The sequence below is a fragment of the Lampetra planeri genome, chromosome 27, assembly GCF_965212315.1.
Source record: "Lampetra planeri chromosome 27, kcLamPlan1.2.h2, whole genome shotgun sequence".
In the NCBI taxonomy this organism is placed as follows: Eukaryota; Metazoa; Chordata; class Hyperoartia; order Petromyzontiformes; family Petromyzontidae; genus Lampetra; species Lampetra planeri.
In genome coordinates, this window is record NC_136133.1 from 747,515 (window position 1) to 773,840 (window position 26,326).

Below are 26,326 nucleotides of genomic sequence, written 5' to 3' on the forward strand. Positions count from 1 at the left end.
ACATCATACACTCGCCCACACAACCACTGACCCATTCACTCATCATACACTAATTCACTCATCATACGCTAACTCACTCACACATCATACACTGGGAGTGTCATGCTGCCAGCTATGGCAGCAAGTTTGGTCGTACATGTTATGTATATCGTTTATTGTTAAATTTGAATCACAGTTCCTATGATTACTGTTTTTACATTGTTTTCTAGCTTTATTTTGGTGATTTCGAAAACATGGTTAATCTAAATTGTGTTATGGTTGTTATTGTTTGACTTGCATCACACTGGGATTGTTGCACACAGCGTTGTAATACTTTTTTTTTTTCTGGAAGATTTGCTGGTCTATCCAGGATGTTTCTGTTGCGCGCCGTCACTTTAAGATGTTCTCTGTTCATATTCTGTTTGTTGCGGTTGCACCCGACTCAAGAGCCGCATGGCTCACAGGGCTATACCTAATTAATGAAACGTGAAACTTTATATAGGCACGGGAGGGGGGGGAAGGGGGCGGAAGGAGTTTGTCGAGTCGTGGCTGTAGGAGTTCACGGGAGAGAGGGGGGGAGGGTTTGTGGCGTGCAGGGACGGGTGGGGCTGGATAAATGAGCAAGTAAATTAACTTGAATTAGTAATGGGACACCAAGACACACGGGTGGGTGAGTGAAAATCATAGCAGTTAAAACTTGACGCGGTTTATCACATCCTTCAAATGATTGCTCAATCTGAATACATCTTCTCGATTAACGTTTTGTCTGTGTTTGTAAATCTGGATGGCTTCATGAACAAATCTCTGATGGTGGTCTGAGGGTTTGCAGAGCACCTTGGTCTCGGAGAAAACAATGGCATGTGTGCCCACAGCGTTGAAACAATGATCTGCCACCGCTGAGGAGGTTTTGCCGTGTTTCAAATCCGCTTTGTGTTCGCGACCCCGGTCTGAGACACGTCGCTTTGTTTCACCAATGTAACTGCTGCCGCAGACGCAACTCGGCTTATAGACACCAGGACATTGCATGTCCGGAATTGCATCCTTCACCGATGGGATCAAATCACGGATTTTGTGCACTGTATTGAACCGAACTTGGATCTTGTGTTTGTTCAAGATATTGGCCATCCTTTTGGTAACCCCTGCTATGTATGGTAAGGTGATGGTTTTGATTGGGTCCTCAGATGGTTCTCTACCCATGGATGCAGCTTTGCAGATTGTGCGGTCAGAATATCCATTCCTCCTGAGAGCCTGGCATACATGTTCAAGCTCACTGGCTAGGTGGTGCTGGTCGGAGATGCAACGGGCCCTATGGTGTAGTGTTATGATGAGGGAATTATTCTGGGCTGGATGGTGGTGGGAGTCAGGCTTTAGATAGGAATCCGTGTGGGTGGCTTTCCTGTAGACAGAGTGTCCCAACGAGCCATCAGGTCTCTTCTCGATCAAAGCATCCAGGAATGGTAGCTTGCCATCATTTTCCACTTCCATGGTGAATTTGATAGATGGGTGGAAGTGGAAAATGATGGCATGCTACCATTCTTGGATGTTTTGATCGAGAAATTTACACTGCGCTCATACCACAACAACCAATTTCACCAAGTAACGTTAATAACGGACGTTCCATGCACGTTAGTTCAAGCGCAACCCAATGGGACCTCCTTGTGCACAGTGCTGACGTGAGAACTTACCAGTCGTGATTGCTGCAGATGACGAATATTCAGCCATACAAGAGACAAACGTACAACAATACATATTAGGGTGGTTTGTTTCTATTTTTAGTTTAGCTTTATTGTTGATAAGCACTCATTTTCTTTAGTGAACATACACATAATGCATTAATTATAAAAAATAAAAATTACAAGTGTTTGGTGTGTGGCGTACATCAAAACTGAAAAAGTGAACAAAACGTTAAGTAGGAGCGTGGTTAAGGCAGATGGAGTCGAGGTCAGGGTTACAGTGAGTGGAGAGGTGAGTACTCGTGGCCGGATGGCTCGCTGGTTCAACATGGGCTCCTGATGGCTGACTGGTGTGATTTGCCTCAAAACTGTCGGTCACGCTTCACCATGGCGATAAACAACCACTTTCAGACATACTCTTTAGTTCTTTCGGTAAAGTCACGTAGGTATAAAGTAAAATAAATTAAATCACGACGCTTCGGGCGCAACACACGCGTCCATCATCAGGTGGGACACCCACAGCAATAAACAATTTCTGAAGTGGGCAAAAGGGCTGCTGTAACAAGAGGCAATATAGGTAAGAGAAGGGGGAGGAGCCAATTGAGATTTATGCCGAGTACAACTCCACCTGCTGTTGGATTGAGTATAAACAATGAGCCGCTCACTGTAAGTCCACTCCTGGACGAGGGGCTTCCCCACGTTGTGTCAGTCATGTCAGATCAGACCTCAACACACTGGTCATAGTGGGTTGGCAAAGTAGGGGTGTACCTGGGATCATTGACCATGGTGAGGTAGGGGTGTACCTGGGATCATTGACCATGGTGAGGCAGGGGTGTACCTGGGATCATTGACCATGGCGAGGCAGGGGTGTACCTGGGATCATTGACCATGGTGAGGCAGGGGTGTACCTGGGATCATTGACCATGGCCGATGACGTAAATAAATGTGGATGCAAGGACAGAAGCACAAAGACCGCGATGTCCTCTCACCATATTCACAGTTGCTGCCAGACCACGGTGGGCTGCAGGAGCACAAGTGGCCGGGGTAGAGCCACCAATCCTCACAAGTACCACCGTTCAGGCACGGGTAGGACTGGCAACCGACTGCAGAAAGACATCACCGTTATGCCGTGCACCAGGTGAGGCTCGTGTGCTTCATTTGTTCATCGGGAGTTTTGCAACTACAACATTCAAGACTTTGTTGCACGGTACTTTTTTACGTTTTGTTCCACAAATAAATGTGACAGTGGCACCACTGTGATGTACACAAGAGAGACGTGGATTCTTACCAGGTCCATGAGTAGTCGTAGGAGCAGTTTCTGCTCCAAAGTGAAAGTTAGGGGGGGAAAGGCAATAATATAGTTATTCATTGGCAGATGAAATTGATACATTTGTAGTGAGTTCAACTGAGTCGCAGACATACTCTTTGGAGGCAACACATTTATTAATACCAACACAAAGCGGTAACTGCCCCTTAACCATATAACAAGCTATGGTGGTGGACCACCAGGCTAACTACACTAATTACACTGTAACTGCTACAATGGACCGGACCACAGCTCGGGTCCAGGTCCATGTGTTGGAGACTCGGAGGACGTAGAACGTAGACGAAGGTTTCTTCAGGATGAACAACAGCAGCCGGTCCCTCTGGGGGAGCAGGATCTCGGACCTGACACGTGACCACCCTTAGCCCCCACTTGGGACCCCTCTGTAGACTCAACTGGTCACGTGCCCTCTGGGGTAAACCAGAGTGCCACGGCCCTTAGTAACCCCATTCCCATGGCCGGCACTCCCACACCCTATCCTGTAGGGGCTGGCACTGCACGCAGAGCGTGGTGCCATCCAGCGCTGTCAGCGCTCACCGAGCCCCTCGAGAGCTGGTACTGCACTCACGTATACGTGGTGCCCACGATGTCAATACATCACACGCCGTGCCTCGCTAGGGCCGGCATTGCATAGTGACATCCACGATGTCACTACACATTGTTACTGTTATAGATTAGCAAACTTATTTCCTGCCATAAGAATGGTATCTGACACAGTTGACAATCACTGTCACATATGTTTGATCCAGATCTTCACATTTCTCTGTAATTTACAAATTACATTATCATACTTTTGTGTCTGAATTATGGAATATTAAGATGTTGTTAAGTATGCGTAAGATATTATTGTGGTCTTTCGGTAAAGTCACGTAAATAGGTTCAAAAAAAATTAAAAAAACAACGACATTTCGATTGCAACACAAGCGGTCATCATCAGAAAAAGGGGGTTAGCATCTAAAGACAAAGTGTTTATTCCATACACCCAGCCATCAAATTCACCATGGAGGTGGAAAATGATGGCAAGCTACCATTCTTGGAAGTTTTAATCGAAAAGAGACCAGATGGCTCAATGGGCCACTCTGTCTACAGGAAAGCCACCCATACGGATCCCTACCTAAAATCTGACTCCCACCACCATCCATCCCAGAATAATTCCCTCATCAAAACTCTACACCATAGAGCTCGATGTATTTCCAACCATCACCACCTATCCAGTGAACTGGAACACGTACACCAAGCTCTCAAGACAAATGGATATTCAGACCAGACAATCCGTAAAGCTTTCACCCCAACTGTTGGGAAAGAACCATCTGAGGACTCAATCAAAATCATCACCTTTCCATACATAGCAGGGGTCACCAAACATATTTCAAAAAACATAAGCAAACACAAGATCCAGGTTATATTTAACACAGTACGTAAAATTCGTGATCTGATCCCAACTGTGAAAAATATGACCCCTGACATGCAATACACCGGCGTCTACAAACTATGCTGTGTCTACGGCAGTAGTTACATTGGGGAAACTAAGCGACACGTCTCGGACCGTGTTCGTGAACACAAGGCAGATCTGAAACACGGTAGGACCAATACCTCGGCCGTGGCTGATCATTGTTTTAATGCGGTGGGCTCACACGAAATAGATTTCTCTAAGACGAAGGTACTTTGCAAACCCACTGGCTATCAACAAAGATTCGTTCATGAAGCCATCCATATATACAGACATGGTCACAATTTCAACCGAGAAGATGAGTACAAACTCGGCAATTACTGGAAGGACGTTATCAACCAGTTTAAGTCAAAACTGGCTGCAATGTTTCCATTTTAGACCCGGCAGCCCTTTAATTGGTGGAAGCCCACCACCGGGACCATCACTGCCCACTACTACCATCGCCACTTGCAGTAGCCCTTTAATTGGTGGAAACCCACCACCAGTGCCGTCGTTACCCTCTACGAGTACCATCACTTACATTAACATTAGCGGCTCCGCCCATGCTGATGACACTTGGGCTACGCCCATTTCAAACCTTTATAACAGTTTGCCTTTAGAGGCTAACCCCCTTTTCCTGATGACGACTGCTTGTGTTGCAATCGAAACGTCGTAGTTTTTGTTATTTTATTTGAACCTATCTACGTGACTTTACCGAAAGACCCAAATAATATGAATTCCTGCAGTCACGAAAGCTTTAAGTCAAGATTTATGCCTACGATATGTTATACTGTGTTCATGCCACAACAACCGATTTCACCAAGCAATGTTACCAACGGACGTTCCATGCACGTTAGTTAAAGGGCAACCCAATAGGACCACCTTGTGAAGAGCGCTGACGAGATTACTTACCAGTCGTGATCGCTGCAGATGATGAATTTGCAGCCATACAAGAGACAAACATACAACGATATCGATTAGGGTGGTTTGTTTCTATTTTTAGTTTAGCTCTATTGTTGATGAGCACTCATTTTGTTTAGTGAACATACGCGTAACAATGCATTAATCATAAAAAAATGTATACAAGTGTTTGATGTGTGGTGTACATCAAAATTGAAAAAGTGAAAAAGACGTTATATAGGAGCGTGGTTAAAGCAGGTGGAGTCGAGGTCAGGGTTACAGTGAGTGGAGAGGTGAGAACTCGTGGCCGGATGGGTCGCTGGTTCAATATGGGCACGTCATGGGCTGGCTGCTGTGATTTGCCTCAAAACTGTCGGTCACTCTTCACCATAGCGACAAATGACCACTTTCTGCTTGGGCCAATTTTGATTTGTGCCGAGTACAACCCCACCTGCTGTTGGATTATAAAACAATGAGCCACTCACTGTAAGTCCACTGCTGGATGAGGGGCTTCCCCACGTTGTGTCAGTCATGTCAGATCAGACCTCATCACACTGGTCAGAGTGGGTTGGCGAGGCAGGGGTGTACCTGGGATCATTGACCATGGTGAGGCAGGGGTGTACCTGGGATCATTGACCATGGTGAGGCAGGGGTGTACCTGGGATCATTGACCATGGTGAGGCAGGGGTGTACCTGGGATCATTGACCATGGTGAGGCAGGGGTGTACCTGGGATCATTGACCATGGTGAGGCAGGGGTGTACCTGGGATCATTGACCATGGTGAGGCAGGGGTGTACCTGGGATCATTGACCATGGTGAGGCAGGGGTGTACCTGGGATCATTGACCATGGTGAGGCAGGGGTGTACCTGGGATCATTGACCATGGTGAGGCAGGGGTGTACCTGGGATCATTGACCATGGCCGATGACGTAAATAAATGTGGGTGCAAGGACAGAAGCACAAAGACCGCGATGTCCTCTCACCATATTCACAGTTTCTGCCGGACCACGGTGGGCTGCAGGAGCACCAGTGGCTGGGGTAGGACCACCCATCCTCACAAGTACCACCGTTCAGGCACGGGTAGGACTGGCAACCGACTGCAGAAAGACATCACAGTTATGCCGTGCACCAGGTGAGGCTCGTGTGCTTCATTTGTTAATCGTAAGTTTTTACACTACTACAACATTCAAGACTTTGTTGCACGGTACTTTTTTACGTTTTCTTCCACAAATAAATGTGACAGTGGCACCACTGTGATGTACACAAGAGAGGCGTGGCTTCTTACCAGGTCCAGGAGCAGTCGTAGGAGCAGTTTCTGCTCCAAAGTGAATGTTAGAGGTGAAAAAAAGATAAATGTATGGTTATTCATTGGGATATCAAATGTATACATTGTTACTGTTGTAATCTGGTGGTTAAAACAGTGTTATTATTGTAACAATTGCGGTTAACAGTGAACAGAATATAGAAACAATGACCTGTGCCATGGCCAGACATGATGATGTTGATGTTGGTAACTTACCAGTAGTTGACACTGAGCCAGGTCATGATCATTTGAAAGAGACAAAAGACAAATACATATGAGGAGAATTAGATCTTGACAATGATTGCGAACAAGTGGAGGCTCATCTTCTTGGTTCTTTCGGTAAAGTCACGTAGAAGGGAAGTAATAACATAATAAAAATAAAACATAATAAAATAATTATCACGACGTTTCGACCACAACGCAAGCAGCCGTCCTCAGGTGAAGAACATGTCTGTCGATAAGACAGAGTGGAGACTCTTTGACTTTTTGAAGCTTTTAACATATATTTGTTATCATGTCATCGTGTATTATGTTGCATAAGATGCACCATTATTACTAAGTCGTACATCAATGTATAACTATAGATGCATGCAAATCAAATGCATGTAAGATGTCAAAATGAGAAACTCTGAAACATCTAGTAGTTGACAATGACTCACAATCTTAGGTCCAAATTAGAATCATCACAGCAAAATCACAAATTTGTCATTGCTAATCTAGCTGGGCATATCAAACCACTGCATGAGATGAACTCGTCTAATATATCTCTGGGGAGCCTGGTAGTGAAATCCAGATTCACGGCAAGGCTTTCTCTTGAAATATATCCCCCATGATGCCACCCAGTACATCAATCTCATCTCCAGATGATGCTGAATGAAAGTAAAAAAACGGGACAGAAGACTAGTTTCAGATAATAGCATTAAGGCACCTTTCATCTCGCAATATTGTTTCATGGTTCCCTCAAACAACAGTCCCCTACCCTTCTATGGCGAGTCAATTCCATCGCCCCGAATGTCCTCATGGCCTGCAGCATCTATCTTCTATCTATCTTCTATCTATCTTCTTCTATCTTCTATCTATATAGAAGTCAAAAATTGTGGGTTTGTGTGTGGGTTTGTGTGTGGTCGCTCGCTTGGCTCTCCAATGGTGGGGTTTATATTTTAAAAAAAACATAGCCAGTTACCACGCCGTAAGCCCCGCGGTCAGCAAGCGCTATTCCTTTTTCACATCCGTCTACTTTAAATTAGTTTAATTAGCGATTTAGTGCGATTTTTGTATGCTTCACCATTATTTATTTATTTATGCCGCGTGCACGACCATACCAACTCACGCGCCTTTGGTGGGGGGAACGGCCCATGACAAGTCGCACGCCTTCGGTGGGAGTCAGGGGGACATTTTCTTTCGCGTTAAATATGCTATAAAAATCTTCACTGTGTGATGTCTCCCCCACCCCGATGCGTGCAGTTATTACTACTATACAGTCGCTAGATGTAGCAGGTACCACCACAGTCGCTATGCACTGCTGTAATCATAGCAGGTCCCACCACAGTATGCACTGCTGTAATCATAGCAGGTCCAACCACAGTATACACTGCTGTAATCATAGCAGGTCCAACCACAGTATACACTGCTGTAATCATAGCAGGTACCACCACAGTCGCTATGCACTGCTGTAATCATAGCAGGTCCAACCACAGTATACACTGCTGTAATCATAGCAGGTACCACCACAGTCAGTATGCACTGCTGTAATCATAGCAAGTCCCACCACAGTATGCACTGCTGTAATCATAGCAGGTCCCACCACAGTATACACTGCTGTAATCATAGCAGGTACCACCACAGTCAGTATGCACTGCTGTAATCATAACAAGTCCCACCACAGTATGCACTGCTGTAATCATAACAAGTCCCACCACAGTATGCACTGCTGTAATCATAGCAGGTCCAACCACAGTATACACTGCTGTAATCATAGCAGGTACCACCACAGTCAGTATGCACTGCTGTAATCATAGCAGGTCCCACCACAGTATACACTGCTGTAATCATAGCAGGTACCACCACAGTCAGTATGCACTGCTGTAATCATAGCAGGTCCCACCACAGTATACACTGCTGTAATCATAGCAGGTACCACCACAGTCAGTATGCACTGCTGTAATCATAGCAGGTCCCACCACAGTATACACTGCTGTAATCATAGCAGGTACCACCACAGTCAGTATGCACTGCTGTAATCATAGCAGGTCCAACCACAGTATACACTGCTGTAATCATAGCAGGTACCACCACAGTCAGTATGCACTGTTGTAATCATAGCAGGTACCACTACAGTCAATATGCACTGCTGTAATCATAGCATGTACCACCGGTCAGGATGCACTGCTGTAATCACAGCAGCTACCACCACAGTCAGTATGCACTGTTGTAATCATAGCAGGTACCACCACAGTCAATATGCACTGCTGTAATCATAGCAGGAACCACCACAGTCAATATGCACTGCTGTAATCATAGCAGGTACCACCACAGTCAATATGCACTGCTGTAATCATAGCAGGTACCACCACAGTCAGTACGCACTGCTCTTACATATTTAATAGTTTTGAAATATGTTTAAGAGCCGGGCAACGCCGGGTACTTCCTGCTAGTAGTCTATAAACTTGGTGAGTGATTCATGGCTATATTTTCATCCTGTACATGGTCAGATGACTACTGTATTATTTAGTCCATTTTATAAGGGTTTGTTGCTGTTGCGGCAATATCAGTTGAGGGAAGAAGGTAGATGTCCGATCACGTCTCGAAAATACACCAACAGGTATACAGACTAATACATCCACGTGCGCATTAACATAGGCAGATGAATGACAAAGCTTCATTTATTAAAAGAAATATACAAGGTTCAAAGAGTTATCTTACTTCCATATTCACAGTTGGTGCCCCATGATCCTGGAGGGCAAAAGCACTGGTAGTAGGGATATGACCAGTAGAATGCACAGGTGCCCCCATTCTGACAGGGGTATGACCGGCACCAATCTGCAAAAAAAGGCACAATCATTAGGTCTGCATGTTGAACTTCTTTCGCAGCTTACGTAGTCAACCGTGCTATCGCAGGTGCTGGTAAAAGACAACTAAGCACAAAATCAGTTGTAAAGAAATTAGTTTTCAATCTGAATTTAAAAGTTCGCCGCTCCAGTGGCTTTCTAATGTCTAAAGAGCTTTCCAGAGGGCCGCAAAAGCGCATCTGAAAGCGCGCGAGGATGCAGTGACCATGTTTACAATGTTTATTGCACTGGGTGATGATTGGGCTTCAACTTTTTACCTGACTTTTTGTACTCGGATCACTAGAATTTTACACGATCCTCAACACAATGTTGTGCACACACACACATAAACAATGGCTTTATGGTGATGTCATAAAAATAATCGTGGACTAAATAAAGACTTTACAGTCACGGGAGCCATCTGTTAACGGCCATCTGACTTGCTGTGGTTGTGCCTGACTGTAATCCAAACACATTCCTGCGGAGGGAGCTGGTAAGAACGTTGGGTTGCTCGGTCAATGGCCAGGGTCAACGGCGGCGTCGTGTATTCCGCAAATATGCCGACTGTGAGGGCGGGCACAAGCCGGCGTGAGTAGGTTAAACGTTGAGTTTAATAAGGGCACCACGGGGTGAGCAGCCCCCCCCCACCCAGCCCCTCCCCACCCTCCCCTCCCCACCCAGCCCCTCCCCACCCAGCCCCTCCCCACCCTTTCCTCTCCACTCAGCCCCAACCCTCTCATTTTTGGATGCACGACAAACGGACACAATAATCCCCTGTGGGCTGGTGTAACCAGGAGGTTCCTACCAGTATAAAGACTTTACAGTCACGTGAGCCATCTGTTAAAGGCCATCTGACTTGCTGTGGTTGTGGGTGACTGTAATCCAATAACTCGGAGGTGAGGTTTGTGGATCACGGAGAGATGGAGCTGTTTTATGTTCGAGGTTTACTCAGACGACAGTCGTGCCTGTATTAGACGATACTTCAATCGTATTTCTGAACTGTTTAGACATTGTAAGTGTCATCTCTGCTTGCTTGATCCGTGTGCCCTCTGATTTCCTCCAGGATGCAAACATTTACAAACAGTTTTTCCAAAGACTAAGCAGGATCTTCTAAAAATTGTGTAAACTTGGTGAGTCATTCATGGGTATATTTTGATCCTGTACATGGTCACATGACTACTGTATTATTGAGTCCATTTTATAAGGGTTTTTTTCTGTTATGACAATATCAGTTGAGGCAAGAATGTAGGTGTACGATCACGTCTTCACTTGGAAGAAGCTCAATCCCTGAAGATGACATCCCAAGCTTGGGGCACTGCTCGTGAGGCTGGGCCTAAACGGTGGCGCTGCCGGTACCAGCACGTGGTGCTGTGAGTCACGTGTGAGCATGAGGACTTACATGAGAGGGTAGTAGATTCTGTAGACGATGAATGTGAAAACATGAAACAGACAAAAGCGCAGTGATCAGCAGGATCCTTGTATCATTGTTAAGGAGCATCTCAAAACTGGAAAATATGTAATGCAGACCACCTGTCTCATACAGTGTCATCCATTACAGGGACATTCTTTATGTAGCAGTTTTGTGAGCAAAATGTGTAACCTACAATACTGTAATTGCTACATCTGGCTTGTTAAGTTAACAGTGGTAACTTGATGAGCTGTCTGCAGTTAATGAGCCATCATCGCACAGAGATGATGATGATAGTGTAGCAGCAGCAGTGCAAAGGGCCGCACCAAATGATAAGTTATTGAAAACAGACCAACCCCATTTGCATAAATGGGTTGTTAATTTTCTATCAAGGGCTTGTTTTTCATACTTGAACTACCAAGTCCTATGTACAGAAGAATATAAATATACAAACTTTATAAGCCTGCAGAATTGCACAGTGGCTAGATTGCTTGACTCAGAAAGTTGCAATGTAAATCCCAAGCAAGGAACAATTTTGCCGATCAATAATCTGAGGTCAATATAATTAGGACCAATTTGTGGTACGTAAACAGGAGTTGTCGTCTCTATACAATGACCCATACCATGCACAGAGATTATATTGATGTTGACAATTATTACTTACCAGTAGATGTAGCTGAACCAGATCGTGATTATTTGAAAAGAGACAAAGTACAAATACATGAAAATTACAATCAATTTGCAATAATAAATTAATATTTACACACGTATTTTTCACCTATATGCAGTGTAAGTGTCATCTATACGTGCTTGATCCGTGTACCCTTCCGGTTGCCTGCTGCAAGAACACATTTCAGTTTTATAACAATAACAACCAGGATATCCGAGAATAGTCTACACACTCTGAGTCATTCATAGGTATGCTTGTTTTTGTTATCGTGTACAAGGTCACATGACTACCGTATCATTTAGCTCAGTATCAGGTGACGGAAGAACGTAGGTGTCTGATCACGTCTTCACTTGGAAGAAGCTCAATCCCTGAAGATGACATCCCAAGCTTGGGGCACTACTCGTGAGGCTGGGCCTAAACGGTGGCGCTGCCGGTACCAGCACGTGGTGCTGTGAGTCACGTGTGAGCGTGATGACTTACATGGGATGGTAGTAGATTCTGTAGACGAATGTGAAGGCATGAAACAGACAAAAGCACAGTGATCAGCATGGCTCTCGTATCATTGTTAATGAGCATCACAAAGCCTGAAGAGTCACCCATCGCATACCAAACTACTGCACATGAAGATACAGTTTAATATCAAGTGGGAGCAATGCATTCAATCCCAGCGTCACAGCAGGGCTCGCTCATTGCACCTGGCGTAGACGGTATCCCCCATGATGCCACCTGGTGCTTAAATCGCATCTCGCGATGATGCAGAAAAAAGGTGAAAAACAGAACACAACACTTGATTTGGACAAGAATATAAAGGGACCTTTCACCTCCCTTCGGACAGTGTTTTGTGGCTCCTCAAACTGCAAACTGATGATACTAAAGATCAATCTTGATTTGAAGCTTTCGTGACTGCAGGAATCCATACTATTTGGTTTTTTCGGTGAAGTCACGTCGGTAGAAACATAAAATAAATCACGACGTTTCGGGTGCAACACAAGCGTCCGTTATCAGGTGGGAAACATGGTATGCTGCTGAGGCAGACTGTATATGTCTAACTGTGTACATCTCATTATCTCTTCTCGAAGTCCTTTGACCCTTTCCATTGGGCTACATAGAAGCGTCGTGGACATGTATTTACAGGGCATCTAGGCAAAGTGTTACACATGCACGTCACATTGAATGTACCTTCTGAGCAGATGACAGAGGCATCCTCCTGATGGATACAGTTGTGACTCCCCCAGGGAAGATGCTGACAGGAGGAGAGCTGAGGCTCGTCGCCTGAGCACTGCACATCGTCGAGCCAGATCTGACCATAGCCCTGTCCGAAGTAAGCTACGGACAAGGCAGCAACAGCGGAGCCACAGCCCAGCTGGCGACACACGACCTGGGCGTTCTGCAGACTCCATCCGTCATCGCACACCGTGCCCCACGCGCCGCCGTAGAACACCTCCACCCGGCCCTGACACGAGGAGCCACCCCCAACCAGCCGTATTGGCGCATCTGGTGAGCATGAAAGTATTTATTTGTATTATTCATCATTGCAACAGCTTTACGCATATAACTATCCACGTACTGAAATCTACCGTCACGCTCAAGAAACGTGCATCAAATCGTGCATTTACAACTTGATGACTATCCAAAATAAATGTAATGCTTCCTTCAGCGCAGTGTTTCTCAAACTTATGTGGCCCCCGCACCACTCAGCCAATGTAAACTTTCCAAGGATCACCATCCAGCCACCCCCGCACCCCTGGTGACACAACTCATTCACTTCTCTCTCTAAACACCACTCATACTAAATGATTCATAACACCGGAACATAACAAAAACATGTCTTTTTTAAATGCAGCTGTTCGTTTTTTTTGGGATGGGCATTTGGATGTTAGGGTTACGGGAGTTGAGTCGGGGTAATTTTACTAAACTTTATTTTTACATTGAATATCAAAACTATGAATTAATGTCCGATACAAAAGGGATCAACAGTGTCATTGTTGTATGGATCAACCTGCGGTGACATCACAACCCTGCAGACCACTCAGTGGTGGTGTGGGGACCACACTCAGTGGGGACCACACTCAGTGGGAACCATTGCGTAAGGCTAATTTACCAAAACAACTGAACAGTCAGAGAGGCATGTGTTAAGGAGACAGCATAACGTGCAAAGATGCAGAATTATTTAATCGAATTGTGACAATTCATTGCATATTTCATGGAGGAGACGGGGAGATCATTACAAGCCCAGTGAGTAGGACTTGTAGGATATGCGCGTTCCAATGGCTGCTGGGTTAATTGCTACATGTGGTACAGGACAAGTTTACAGCTGATGGAACTGCAGTGGGAGAGGAAACTTACAAGGAGGGGTCGTGGTAGACACTGCATCAGATGATGAAGACATGTGAAAGACACACAAAATCATGAGATGGTGACACAGATGACTTTCAGTAGCATGACCAATGATATTATGCAATGTACACTCACTGCAAAAAACATCTCAATTGTGAATCTGAGAGCACCAACATTGCATCGCTTTAACTGGTGGTGCCAATTGCTCCACTGACAACACAGATGTATTCAATGGCAAGACACACACACAGACATGTTCATTATGTTACTTTCCGACCCGCCCCTACTGAACATCTGTGAATTTCTCCAGGATAAATAAAGATTCTGTTTCTGGTAAAAGAAAACAGGTTTTCTTCTATGATTGGTCCTCTACTCACAAAGTCTATCCACAAAGCATCCCACATTACCAGTCTTGTCAAATCCACCATGTGATCCGGCCCTTAAGACGACTGCGGTCACGGGCGTCCTAACAAATCTCAAGACCTTGGAAATGTCTGTCCAGTCGATGCTTCAATACAATGGCCACCACCTTCTGGGAAACGTTGCTTTGTGGTGTACCACAAGGCTCCTCCTTCGTCCTCCGCTCTCCTCACAACGTCTCCATCCACTTGGCCAAATCATCTCAACGTTCGGCAGTGGCCACCGTTGCTACGCTGATGACACCCGGCCCCATTGCACACACTCGGCTTCGCTGTCCAATCTCACGCCGTGCTTTGACGGAGGGTGAGCTACGTTTTGTTTTTAATTTCTGATTTAACGTTGCGTCGGTCATGTTTTCCAATACCTCACCACACTGGTCGTTGTGGGTGAGTGAAGCAGTGGGGCATCCAGGATCACTGCAGATATCATTCACTGATGATAGCTGTTGCCCAGAATCAAACTCAGGTCCCCAGGTTCAGAGTGTATGTTAGAGCTTTGCCCAGAGGACAATTGGGTGTCTGTCTTAGACAATACTTAAATCATATTTATAATCTAATATAAACATTTTCAATCAGTGTTGCACAAACTGTAAACAGGGTTATTTGAGAATAGTCTATAAATACGAGTAATTCGTGCGTTTTTAGTAATCCTGCACAAAGTAACGTGGCTACTATATTATTTAGTCCATTTTTATGAGGGGTGTTTTTGCTGTTGCGGCAGTATCAGTTGAGGGAAGAATGTAGGTGTCAGATCACATCTTCACATGCAAGAAGCTCAATCCCTGAAGATGACATCCCAAGCTTGGGGCACTGCTCATGAGGCTGGGCCAAAACGTTGGCGCTGCTGGTACAGGAACATGGTGCTGTGAGTCACGTGTGAGCGTGATGACTTACAGGTGGAGTAAGGAGTAGTTTCTGCAGACGAATAAGAAGGCATGAAAAAGAAAAAAAGAAAGTGATCAGCAGGGCCCTTGTGTCATTGTTATGGAGCGTCTCAAAATCTTTAAATATGTAATACAGACCGCCTGTCCAAAACAGGGTCATCTAATACAGGGACATTCATTGTTTGGTAGTGTTGTAAGCAAAAGGTTTAACCTACAATACTGTAATTGTTACATCTGGCTTGGTAAGTTCACAGTGGTAACTAGATTAGCTGTCTGCAGTCAATGAGCCATCATCGCAAAGAGATGATGATAGTGATTGTATCAGCAGCAGTGCAAAGGGCCACACAAAATTATAGTTATTGAAAACATACCAAATCCATTAGCATAAATGGGTAGTTAATTTTCTATCAAGGGCTTGTTTTTCATACTTTAACTAACAAGTCCTATTGACAGAAAAATACAAATATACAAACTCTATAAGTCTGCAGAATGGCACAGTGGCTAGATTGCTTGACTCAGAAAGTTACAACATAAAGCCCATGCAAGGAATAATTCCCTGATCATCAATCTGAGGTTAATATAATTAGAACCAATTTGTGGTAAGTTTACAGGAGTTGTCATCTCGATACAATTACCCATACTGTTGTGCCTCACGGCAGATGTGGGGCGTATGTACACAGGAATTTCCTGTTTTTGATGCTAAGTTTGGTCACGTGACTAGGAAGTTGCGATTTAAGATTCCCGCTCAACCACGGAGGCGTTGGCCATTACACACATAATTCAAGATGGCGGCACACATCGCGTCACAGTGAAGCCGGCTGCAAATGTCCATTGTGGGACTTTAAGAAGCATTGTCTGTAAGCTCGTTTATGTTCTTATAATATTGGCAATGCTGTTATAATGTTAGAATGACCGTTATAATGATGTAAATGCCTTTATAATGCTGTTAAATTGTTATGATAAATACGAGGCCTAGTTAACAACGAAGCCTGCAACTTTCTTATTGTGAATGTTACTTGTAATTTAATAAGTTGAGTCAAACTTGTACCTAAGTAACTTTATTGCGATCTGGAGAGCAAGGATGACGAAATGTCTCATACATAGTGCAGTGTTATGCGTATTACTGTACATCTGGGGTGCAGTGTGATAACACGGTGTGCCTTTATGTTGTAACACAGTAGCTTATGCTCTTGTATAGCTATTCAGTGGTAATGTAGGTGCCTGGTCCATCCAGGATCTATTGTTGAGAAACATGTTATCTAAGACAATGTTATGACGCCGTGGTGTTCATTCATGGTGTTGGTGTTTCCGGGTATTAACAGATGCTGTATCTGTGCTGTTTTCTTACCAGTTTTACCTCGTTAAATTCAATAAATGACGTTTGGAGTCCGACATTCATCCTGGCTCTGAGGGTTTATTGGACGCGAGGATAACTACTCGGCTAGCGGTGCAACGCAGCGCACAGCGAGGGCGAGACACATACACATTCACAGATGACATTGATGTTGACAATCATTACTTACCAGTAGTTGTAGCTGAGCCAGATCGTAATTATTTGAAAAGAGACAAAGTACAAATATATGAATATTACAATCATTTTGCAATAATAAATTCATATTTACACGCATATTTCTGACCTATATAGAGTGTGTCATCTACACTTGCTTGATTCGTGTGCCCTCTTGTTTCCTCCAGGATGCAAACATTTACAATCAGTTTTCCAAAGACTAAGCAGGATCTTAGAAGAATAGTCTATGAACTTAGTGAGTGATTCATAGCTATATTTTAATCCTGTACATGGTCACGTGACTACTGTATTATTTAGTTCATTTTATAAGGGTTTGTTGCTGTTGCGGCAATATCAGTTGAGGGAAGAGGGTAGGTGTCGGATCATGTCTCAAATACACGACATGGTATACAGACTAAAACATCCACGTACGCATTAACACAAGCAGGTAGATGGGAATGCTTGATTCATTTAAAGGGATATACAAGGTTCAAGGAGTTGTCTTACTTCCATATTCACAGTTGCTGCCCCATGATCCTGGAGGGCAAAAGCACTGGTAGTAGGGATACGACCAGTAGAATGCACAGGTGCCCCCATTCTGACAGGGGTATGACTGACACCAATCTGCAAAGAAAGGCACAATTCATTAGGTCTGCATGTTGAACTTCTTTCGCAGCTTACGTGGCCAACAGTGCTAACCGCAGGTGCGGGGAACATACAATTAAACACAAAAATTTGTTTGAAGGAAATTAGTTTTCAACCTAGATTTTAAAGTTCGCAGCTCCAGTGGCTTCCTAATATCGGAAGAGCTTTCCAGACGGCCGCAAAAGCGCATCTGAAAGTGCGCGATGATGCAGTGACCGTATTTACAATGTTTATTGCGCTGGGTGATCTTTGGGCTTCAACTTTTTACCTGATTTTTTGTACTTTGATCACTAGAACTTTACACGATACTCAATACAATGTTGGGCCATCTGACTTGCTGTGGTTGTGCATGACTGTAATCTGATAACTCAGAGGTGAGGTTTGTGGATCACAGCGAAATGGAGCTGTTTTGAGTTCGAGGTTTATCCAGAAGACAATGTCGTGCCTGCATTAGATGATACTTCAATCGTATTTCTGAACTGTATAGACCTTGCTTGATCCGTGTTCCCTCTGGTTTGCTCCAGGATGCAAACATTTACAAACATTTTTCAAAGACTAAGCAGGATCTTCTACGAATTGTGTGTAAACTTGGTGAGTCATTCATGGATATATTTTGATCCTGTACATGGTCACTTGACTACTGTATTATTAAGTAATTCTTTTTAAGGGTTTTTTGCTGTTATGGCAATATCAGTTGAGGGAAGAATGTAGGTGTCAGATCACGTCTTCACTTGCAAGAAGCTCAATCCCTGAAGATGACATCCCAAGCTTGGGGCACTGCTCGTGAGGCTGGGCCTAAACGGTGGCGCTGCCGGTACCAGCAAGTGGTGCTGTGAGTCACGTGTGTGCTTGAGGACTTACATGGGATGGTAGGAGATTCTGCAGACGATGAATGTTAAGGCATGAAACAGACGAAAGCACAGTGATCAGTATGGTCCTTGTATCATTATGGAGCATCTCAAAACTGGAAAATATGTAATACAGACATCCTGCCCCATACAGTGTCATCCATTACAGGGACATTCTTTACGTAGTAGTTTTTGAGCAAAATGTGTAACCTACAATACTGTAATTGCTACATCTGGCTAGTTAAGTTAACAGTGGTAACTTGATGAGCTGTCTGCAGTTAATGAGCCATCATCGCACAGAGATGATGATGATAGTGTAGCAGCAGCAGTGCAAAGGGCCGCAACAAATGATAATTTATTGAAAACAAACCAAACACATTTGCATAAATGGGTTAATTTTCTATCAAGGGCTTGCTTTTCATACTTGAACTACCAAGTCCTATGTACAGAAGAATATAAATATACAAACTTTATAAGCCCGCAGAATTGCACAGTGGCTAGATTGCTTGACTTAGAAAGTTGCAATGTAAATCCCAAGCAAGGAACAATTTGGCTGATCAATAATCTGAGTTCAATATAATTAGGACCAATTTGTGGTACGCTAACAGGAGTTGTCTCTATACAATGACCCATACCATGCACAGAGATTATATTGATGTTGACAATTATTACTTACCAGAAGATGTAGCTGAACCAGATGGTGATTATTTGAAAAGAGACAAAGTACAAATACATGAAAATTACAATCAATTTGCAATAATAAATTAATATTTACACACGTATTTTTCACCTATATGCAGTGTAAGTGTCATCTATACGTGCTTGATCCGTGTACCCTTCCGGTTGCCTGCTGCAAGAACACATTTCAGTTTTATAACAATAACCAGGATATCTGAGAATAGTCTACACACTCTGAGTCATTCATAAGTATGCTTGTTTTTGTTATCGTCTACAAGGTCACATGACTACTGAATCATTTAGCTCAGTATCAGGTGACGGAAGAACGTAGGTGTCAGATCACGTCTTCACTTGGAAGAAGTTCAATCCCTGAAGATGACATCCTAAGCTTGGGGCACTGCTCATGAGGCTGGGCCTAAACGGTGGCGCAGCCGGTACCAGCACGTGATGCTGTGAGTCACGTGTGAGCATGAGGACTTACATGGGATGGTAGTAGATTCTGGAGACGATGAATGTGAAGGCATGAAACAGAGGAAAGCACAGTGATCAGTATGGTCCTTGTATCATTGTTATGGAGCATCTCAAAACCTGAATATATGTGTAGTGAGTTCAACTGAGTCGCAGACGGACAATTGGAGGCAAACACATTTATTTAACACCAACACACAGGGTAACTGCCCCTTAATAGAATAACCTATGGTGGTGACCACCAGGCTAACTACACTAATTACCACGTAACTAGCTACTATCGACCGGGACCACAGCTCGGGTCCAGGTCCACGTGTTGGAGACTCGGAGAACGTAGACTAAGGTTTCTATAGGATGAACAACAACTCCGGTCCCTCTGCGGGACCCGGCTTAGATCCTCTGCGGCGTGGCTGGCTCCGCGTTTGGCCACGACCACCTTCCAGAATCCTCGAGCAGGATCTGGACCCCGACCACGTGACCACTCCCGGCCCTCACTTGGGGCCCCTTTGTAGACTTAACTGGTCACGTGTCCTCTCGGGTCAACCGGAGTGCCATGGCCTTTAGTAACCTCATTCCTATGGCCGGCACTTCCACACCCTGTCCTGTAGGGCTGGCACTGTAGGCCAAGCGTGGCGCCATCCAGCGCTATCAATCAGCGCTCACCGAGCCCCACTAGGGCCGGTACTGCACCCACACCATTGTGGTGTCCGCGATGTCGTTACACCGCACGCCGTGCCTCTCTAAGGCCGGCACTGCACAGTGACATCCCGCGATGCCACTAAATATGTAATACAGACCACCTGTCCAAAACAGTGTCATGCAGCCAGGGCCATTCATTGTGCTGTAATGTTGTGAACTAGATATACGTGTATAACGTACACAACTGTAATTGCTACGTCTGGCTTGTTGATTTCACAATGGTTACAAGCTAATGAGCTGAATGCTGTTAATGAGCCACTGTCGCACAGAGATGACGATAGCGATTGTCAGGGCTTAGCAGCAGCACTGCTAAGGGCTCCCCCAAATTATCAATATTTAAAACAGACCAAACCCATTTTCATCAATGGGATGGACATTTTCTAGCAATTGGTTGTTCTTCATACTTGAATAACCCAGTCGTATTTACAGCAGAATATAAATACACAAACTCTCTAATCTAAAAGAAGTGCCAAGAGTGCTTGACTCAGAAAGTTGCAAAATAAATCCCATGCAAGGAACAATTCAACTGGTCATCAATCTGAGGTCAATATAATTAGAACCAATTCATGGTCAGTTAGCACGAGTTATTGTTTTCTCTATACAATGACTCATGCCATGCACTGAGATGTTTGTGTTGACTTGTATTACTTACCAGGAGTTGTAGCTGAATTAGATCACGATCATTTGAAAAGAAACAAAGTACAAAAAGAAAAAAATTACGATCATTTCCCAATAATTTCACATTTACACACGTATTTTTCACCTATATATATACAGTGCAAGTGTCATCTATTCTTGATTGATTAATGTGTCCTTCTGGTAGCCTTCTGCATGCAAATGTTCCAGTTTTGCCAAAACTATGGCCATGAAATTCTCAGAATAGTCTATAAACTCTGTGAGTCAATCATATGTATGTTTGTCTTTTCATCCTGTACATGATCACACGACTACAGTATTATTTAGTTAATTAATAAGGGGTGTTTTCGTTGTTGTTGCAGTATCAGCTGAGGGAAGAATGTAGGTGCCAGATCACGTCTTCACTTGGAAGAAGCTCAATCCCTAAAGATGACATCCTGATGTAGGGGTGTTAGAGAGAGAGCCGTTATGCATGGCAGCTTATGGGAAACAAACACAGTGGGCGGGGCTACGTGAGTGCACGGGGGGGGGGTGCTCTCAACGACGTCCGCACCAGGCAGCCCGGGGCCCCACCCCTCAGCGGGGGTTGAGTATAAAGGGGGATGTGTCAGAGGGCTCGGGGCAGAATGTTAAAGCTAAACCAGTGAAGACCGAAGATCGTCTAGCTAGAGCCCTGGACTCCCCTGGGACGCCGCCCTTGTCAGGGCCGCGCAGGACCGAGCCAGCGGCGTGGTCCCGAGAACCAGAGCTAGTGCTCTGGGACTCCGGGTACCGTAGCCCGACTGACCAGTGTCGGGCCAGACAGCCTCCCCTAGCCCATTAGTGGAGGATTAGGAGGTAGGTCAGGGGTAGCTAGCAGTGTATTCCCAGCTATCCGGGTGAGGGGGCCGATACCCCCTCCAATACTGTATGTCCACAGTTGTGACGACTATTGTGAAATAAATACGTGTGCCTCGACCCCGGTGTCCAAGCGTCCTCGACGGTACTACACCAAGCTTGGGGCACTGCTCGTGAGGCTGGGCCTAAACGGTGGCGCTGCCGGTACCAGCAAGTGGTGCTGTGAGTCACGTGTGAGCCTGATGACTTACAGGTGTAGTAAGTAGTAGCTTCTGCAGACGAATATGAAGGCATGAAAAAGACAAAAACAACGTGATCAGCAGGGCCCTTGTGTCATTGTTATGGAGCATCTCAAAACTGCAAAATATGTAATACAGACCACCTGTCCAAAACAGGATCATCTAGTACAGGGACATTCATTGTGTGGTAGTGTTGTGAGCAAAATGTTTAACCTACAATACTTTAATTGCTACACCTGGCTTGTTAAGCTCACAATGGTAACTTGATGAGCTGTCTGCAGTTAATGGGCCATCATCGCAAAGAGATGATGATAGTGATTGTAGCAACAGCAGTGCAAAGGGCCACACAAAATGATAGTTATTGAAAACAGACCAAATCCATTTGCATAAATGGGTTGTTAATTTTCTATCAAGGGCTTGTTTTTCATACTTTAACTAACAAGTCCTATTTACAGAATAATACAAATATACAAACTCTATAAGTCGGCAGAATGGCACCGTGGCTAGATTGCTTGACTCAGAAAGTTGCAACATAAAGCCCATGCAAGGAACAATTCGCCGATCATCAATCTGAGGTCAATATAATTAGAACCAATTCGTGGTAAGTTAACAGGAGTTGTCGTCTCTATACAATGACCCATACCATGCACAGAGATGTTTGTGTTGACAATTATTACTTACCAGTAGTTGTAGCTGAGCCAGATCGTAATTATTTGAAAAGAGACAAAGTACATATATATCAATATTACAATCATTTTGCAATAATAAATTCATATTTACACGCATAGTTCTGACCTATATAGAGTGTGTCATCTACACTTGCTTGATTCGTGTGCCCTCTTGTTTCCTCCAGGATGCAAACATTTACAATCAGTTTTCCAAAGACTAAGCAGGATCTTAGAAGAATAGTCTATAAACTTGGTGAGTGATTCATAGCTATATTTCCATCCTGTACATGGTCACGTGACTACTGTATTATTTAGTCCATTTTATAAGGGCTTGTTGCTGTTGCGGCAACATCAGTTGCTGGAAGAAGGTAGGTGCCCGATCACGTCTCGAAAATACACGAACAGGTATACAGACTAATACATCCACGTGTGCATTAACATAAGCAGATAGATGGCATTGCTTGATTCATTAAAAGGGATATACAAGGTTGAAAAAGTTATCTTACTTCCGTATTCACAGTTGCTGCCCCATGATCCTGGAGGGCAAAAGCACTGGTAGTAGGGATACGACCAGTAGAATGCACAGGTGCCCCCATTCTGACAGGGGTATGACTGGCACCAATCTGCAAAGAAAGGCACAATCATTAGGCCTGCATGTTGAACTTCTTTCGCAGCTTACGTGGCCAACCGTGCTAACCGCAGGTGCGGGGAACATACAATTAAACACAAAAATTAGTTTGAAGGAAATTAGTTTCAACCTAGATTTAAAAGTTCGCAACTCCAGTGGCTTCCTAATGTCAGAAGAGCTTTCCAGACGGCGCATCTGAAAGTGCGCGATGATGCAGTGACCCTGTTTACAATGTTTATTGCGCTGGGTGATCTTTGGGCTTCAACTTTTTACCTGACTTTTCGTACTCGGATCACTAGAACTTTACACGATCCTCATTACAATGTTGGGCCATCTGACTTGCTGTGGTTGTGCATGACTGTAATCCAATAACTCAAGAGGTGAGGTTTGTGGATCACGGCGAGATGGAGCTGTTTTGTTTTTGAGGTTCATCCAGATGACAATGTCGTGCCTGTATTAGATCATACTTCAATCGTATTTCTGAACTGTATAGACAGTGTAAGTGTCTTCTATGCTTGCTTGATCCGTGTGCCCTCTGGTTTGCTCCAGGATGCAAACATTTACAAACATTTTTCAAAGACTAAGCAGGATCTTCTACGAATTGTATCAACTTGGATATATTTTTATCCTGTACACGGTCACGTGACTACTGTATTATTAAGTCAATTTTTAAGGGTTTTTTGCTGTAATGGCAATATCAGTTGAGGGAAGAATGTAGGTGTCAGATCACGTCTTCACTTGCAATAAGCTCGAACCCTGAAGATGACATCCCAAGCTTGGGGCACTGCTCGTGAGGCTGGGCCTAAACGGTGGCACTGCCGGTACCAGCACGTGGTGCTGTGAGTCACGTGTGTGCAGGAGGACTTACATGGGATGGTAGGAGATTCTGCAGACGATGAATGTGAAGGCATGAAACAGACGAAAGCACAGTGATCAGTATGGTCCTTGCATCATTGTTATGGAGCATCTCAAAACCTGAATATATGTGTAGTGAGTTCAACTGAGTCACAGACGGACACTTGGAGGCAACACATTTATTTAACACCAACACACAGGGTAACTGCCCCTTAACAGAATAACCTATGGTGGTGACCACCAGGCTAACTACACTAATTACCACGTAACTAGCTACTATGGACCGGGACCACAGCTCGGGTCCAGGTCCACGTGTTGGAGACTCGGAGAACGTAGACGAAGGTTTCTTCAGGATGAACAACAACGCCAGTCCCTCTGGGGGACCCGGCTTAGATCCTCTGCGGCGTGGCTGGCTCCACCCTTGGCCACGACCACCTTCCAGAATCCTCGAGCAGGATCTGGACCCCGACCAAGTGACCCCCCTAGCCCCCACTTGGGGCCCCTTTGTAGACTTAACTGGTCACGTGTCCTTTCGGATCAACCAGAGTGCCATGGCCTTTAGTAACCTCATTCCTATGGCCGGCACTCCCACACCCTATCATGTAGGGCTGGCACTGTACGCCAAGCGTGGTGCCATCCAGCGCTATCAATCAGCGCTCACCAAGCCCCTCTAGGGCCGATACTGCACCCACACCATTGTGGTGTCCGCGATGTCGTTACACCGCACGCCGTGCCTCTCTAAGGCCGGCACTGCACAGTGACATCCAGCGATGCCACTAAATATGTAATACAGACCACCTGTCCAAAACAGTGTCATGCAACCAGGGCCATTCATTATGCTGTAATGTTGTGAACTAGATATACGTGTATAACGTACACGACTGTAATTTCTACGTCTGGCTTGTTAATTTCACAATGGTTACAAGCTAATGAGCTGAATGCTGTTAATGAGCCACTGTCGCACAGAGATGATAGCGATTGTCAGGGCTTAGCAGCAGCACTGCTAAGGGCTCCCCCAAATTATGAATATGTAAAACAGACCAAACCCATTTTCATCAATGGGATGGACATTTTCTAGCAAGGGGTTGTTCTTCATACTTGAATTACCCAGTCGTATTTACAGCAGAATATAAATACACAAACTCTCTAATCTAACAGAACTGGCTCTAGTACTTGACTCAGAAAGTTGCAAAATAAATCCCTTGCAAGGAACAATTCTACTGGTCATCAATCTGAGGTCAATATAAGTAGAAACCAATTAATGGTCAGTTTGCACGAGTTTTCTCTATACAATGACCCATACCATGCATTGAGAGGTTTGTGTTGACAATTATTACTTACCAGGAGTTGTAGCTGAATCAGATCAAGATCATTTGAAAAGAGACAAAGTACAAATACATGAATATTACAATAATTTTGCAATAATACATTCATATTTACACACGTATTTTTCACCTATATATATACAGTGCAAGTGTCATCTATTCTTGATTGATCAATGTGTCCTTCTGGTAGCCTCCTGCATGCAAACGTTCCAGTTTTGCCAAAACTATGGCCATGAAATTCTCAGAATAGTCTATAAACTCTGAGTCAATCATATGTATGTTTTTTTTTTATCCTGTACATGGTCACACGACTACAGTATTATTTAGTTAATTTAATAAGGGGTGTTTTCGCTGTTGTTGCAGTATCAGCTGAGGGAAGAATGTAGGTGTACGATCAATTCTTCACTTGGAAGAAGCTCAATCCCTGAAGATGACATGCCAGGTTTGGGGCACTGATCGTGAGCTGGGCCTAAACAGTGGCACTGCCTGTACCAGGACATGGTGTTGTGAGTCACGTGTGAGCGTGATGACTTACAGGTGGAGTAAGTAGTCGTTTCTGCAGACGATGAATGTGAAGCCATAAAACAGACAAAAACAGAGTGATCAGCAGGGTCCTTGTGTCATTGTTGTGGAGCGTCTCAAAATCTGAAAATAAGTAGTACAGACCACCTGCCCCAGACATTGTCATCCATTCTAGGGCCATTAATTGTGTGGTAGTCTTGTGAGCAAAATGTGTAACCTACAATACTAGAATTGCTACATCTGGCGGCTTGTTAAGTTCACAGTGGTTACTTGATGACGAGCTGACTGCAGTTAATGAGTAGTATATTCAGAAAAATATAAATCTACAAATTATATAATCCAGCAGAAGGGCATAGTGGCTAGATTGCTTTACTCAGGAAGTTACAAGATTAATCCC

At 44.4% G+C, this 26,326-nt stretch overlaps 1 protein-coding gene across 3 annotated transcripts in view; it reads right to left on the reverse strand.

Moving 5' to 3' along the window:
• The window catches only part of LOC144727949 (scavenger receptor cysteine-rich domain-containing protein DMBT1-like), a 43,777-nt gene that overhangs the window by 6,887 nt on the left and 10,564 nt on the right, over window positions 1–26,326 (reverse strand). For 2 of the 3 annotated variants that reach the window (XM_078607096.1, XM_078607098.1), the window contains 24 exons: window positions 25,943–25,963; window positions 25,424–25,435; window positions 24,096–24,113; window positions 23,106–23,222; window positions 22,613–22,624; window positions 21,944–21,964; window positions 20,872–20,883; window positions 18,388–18,405; window positions 17,389–17,505; window positions 16,898–16,909; window positions 15,385–15,405; window positions 14,081–14,101; window positions 12,914–13,228; window positions 12,215–12,232; window positions 11,729–11,740; window positions 11,056–11,073; window positions 9,532–9,648; window positions 6,826–6,837; window positions 6,592–6,624; window positions 6,290–6,403; window positions 5,318–5,329; window positions 2,941–2,970; window positions 2,642–2,755; window positions 1,665–1,676 (listed from right to left, as the gene is read on the reverse strand). In XM_078607096.1, coding sequence (XP_078463222.1) covers window positions 1,665–1,676; window positions 2,642–2,755; window positions 2,941–2,970; window positions 5,318–5,329; window positions 6,290–6,403; window positions 6,592–6,624; window positions 6,826–6,837; window positions 9,532–9,648; window positions 11,056–11,073; window positions 11,729–11,740; window positions 12,215–12,232; window positions 12,914–13,228; window positions 14,081–14,101; window positions 15,385–15,405; window positions 16,898–16,909; window positions 17,389–17,505; window positions 18,388–18,405; window positions 20,872–20,883; window positions 21,944–21,964; window positions 22,613–22,624; window positions 23,106–23,222; window positions 24,096–24,113; window positions 25,424–25,435; window positions 25,943–25,963 — 1,209 coding nt within the window. The remainder of the gene's footprint in view (window positions 1–1,664; window positions 1,677–2,641; window positions 2,756–2,940; window positions 2,971–5,317; window positions 5,330–6,289; window positions 6,404–6,591; window positions 6,625–6,825; window positions 6,838–9,531; window positions 9,649–11,055; window positions 11,074–11,728; window positions 11,741–12,214; window positions 12,233–12,913; window positions 13,229–14,080; window positions 14,102–15,384; window positions 15,406–16,897; window positions 16,910–17,388; window positions 17,506–18,387; window positions 18,406–20,871; window positions 20,884–21,943; window positions 21,965–22,612; window positions 22,625–23,105; window positions 23,223–24,095; window positions 24,114–25,423; window positions 25,436–25,942; window positions 25,964–26,326) is intronic. The other variant, XM_078607097.1, reaches the window with a different exon arrangement.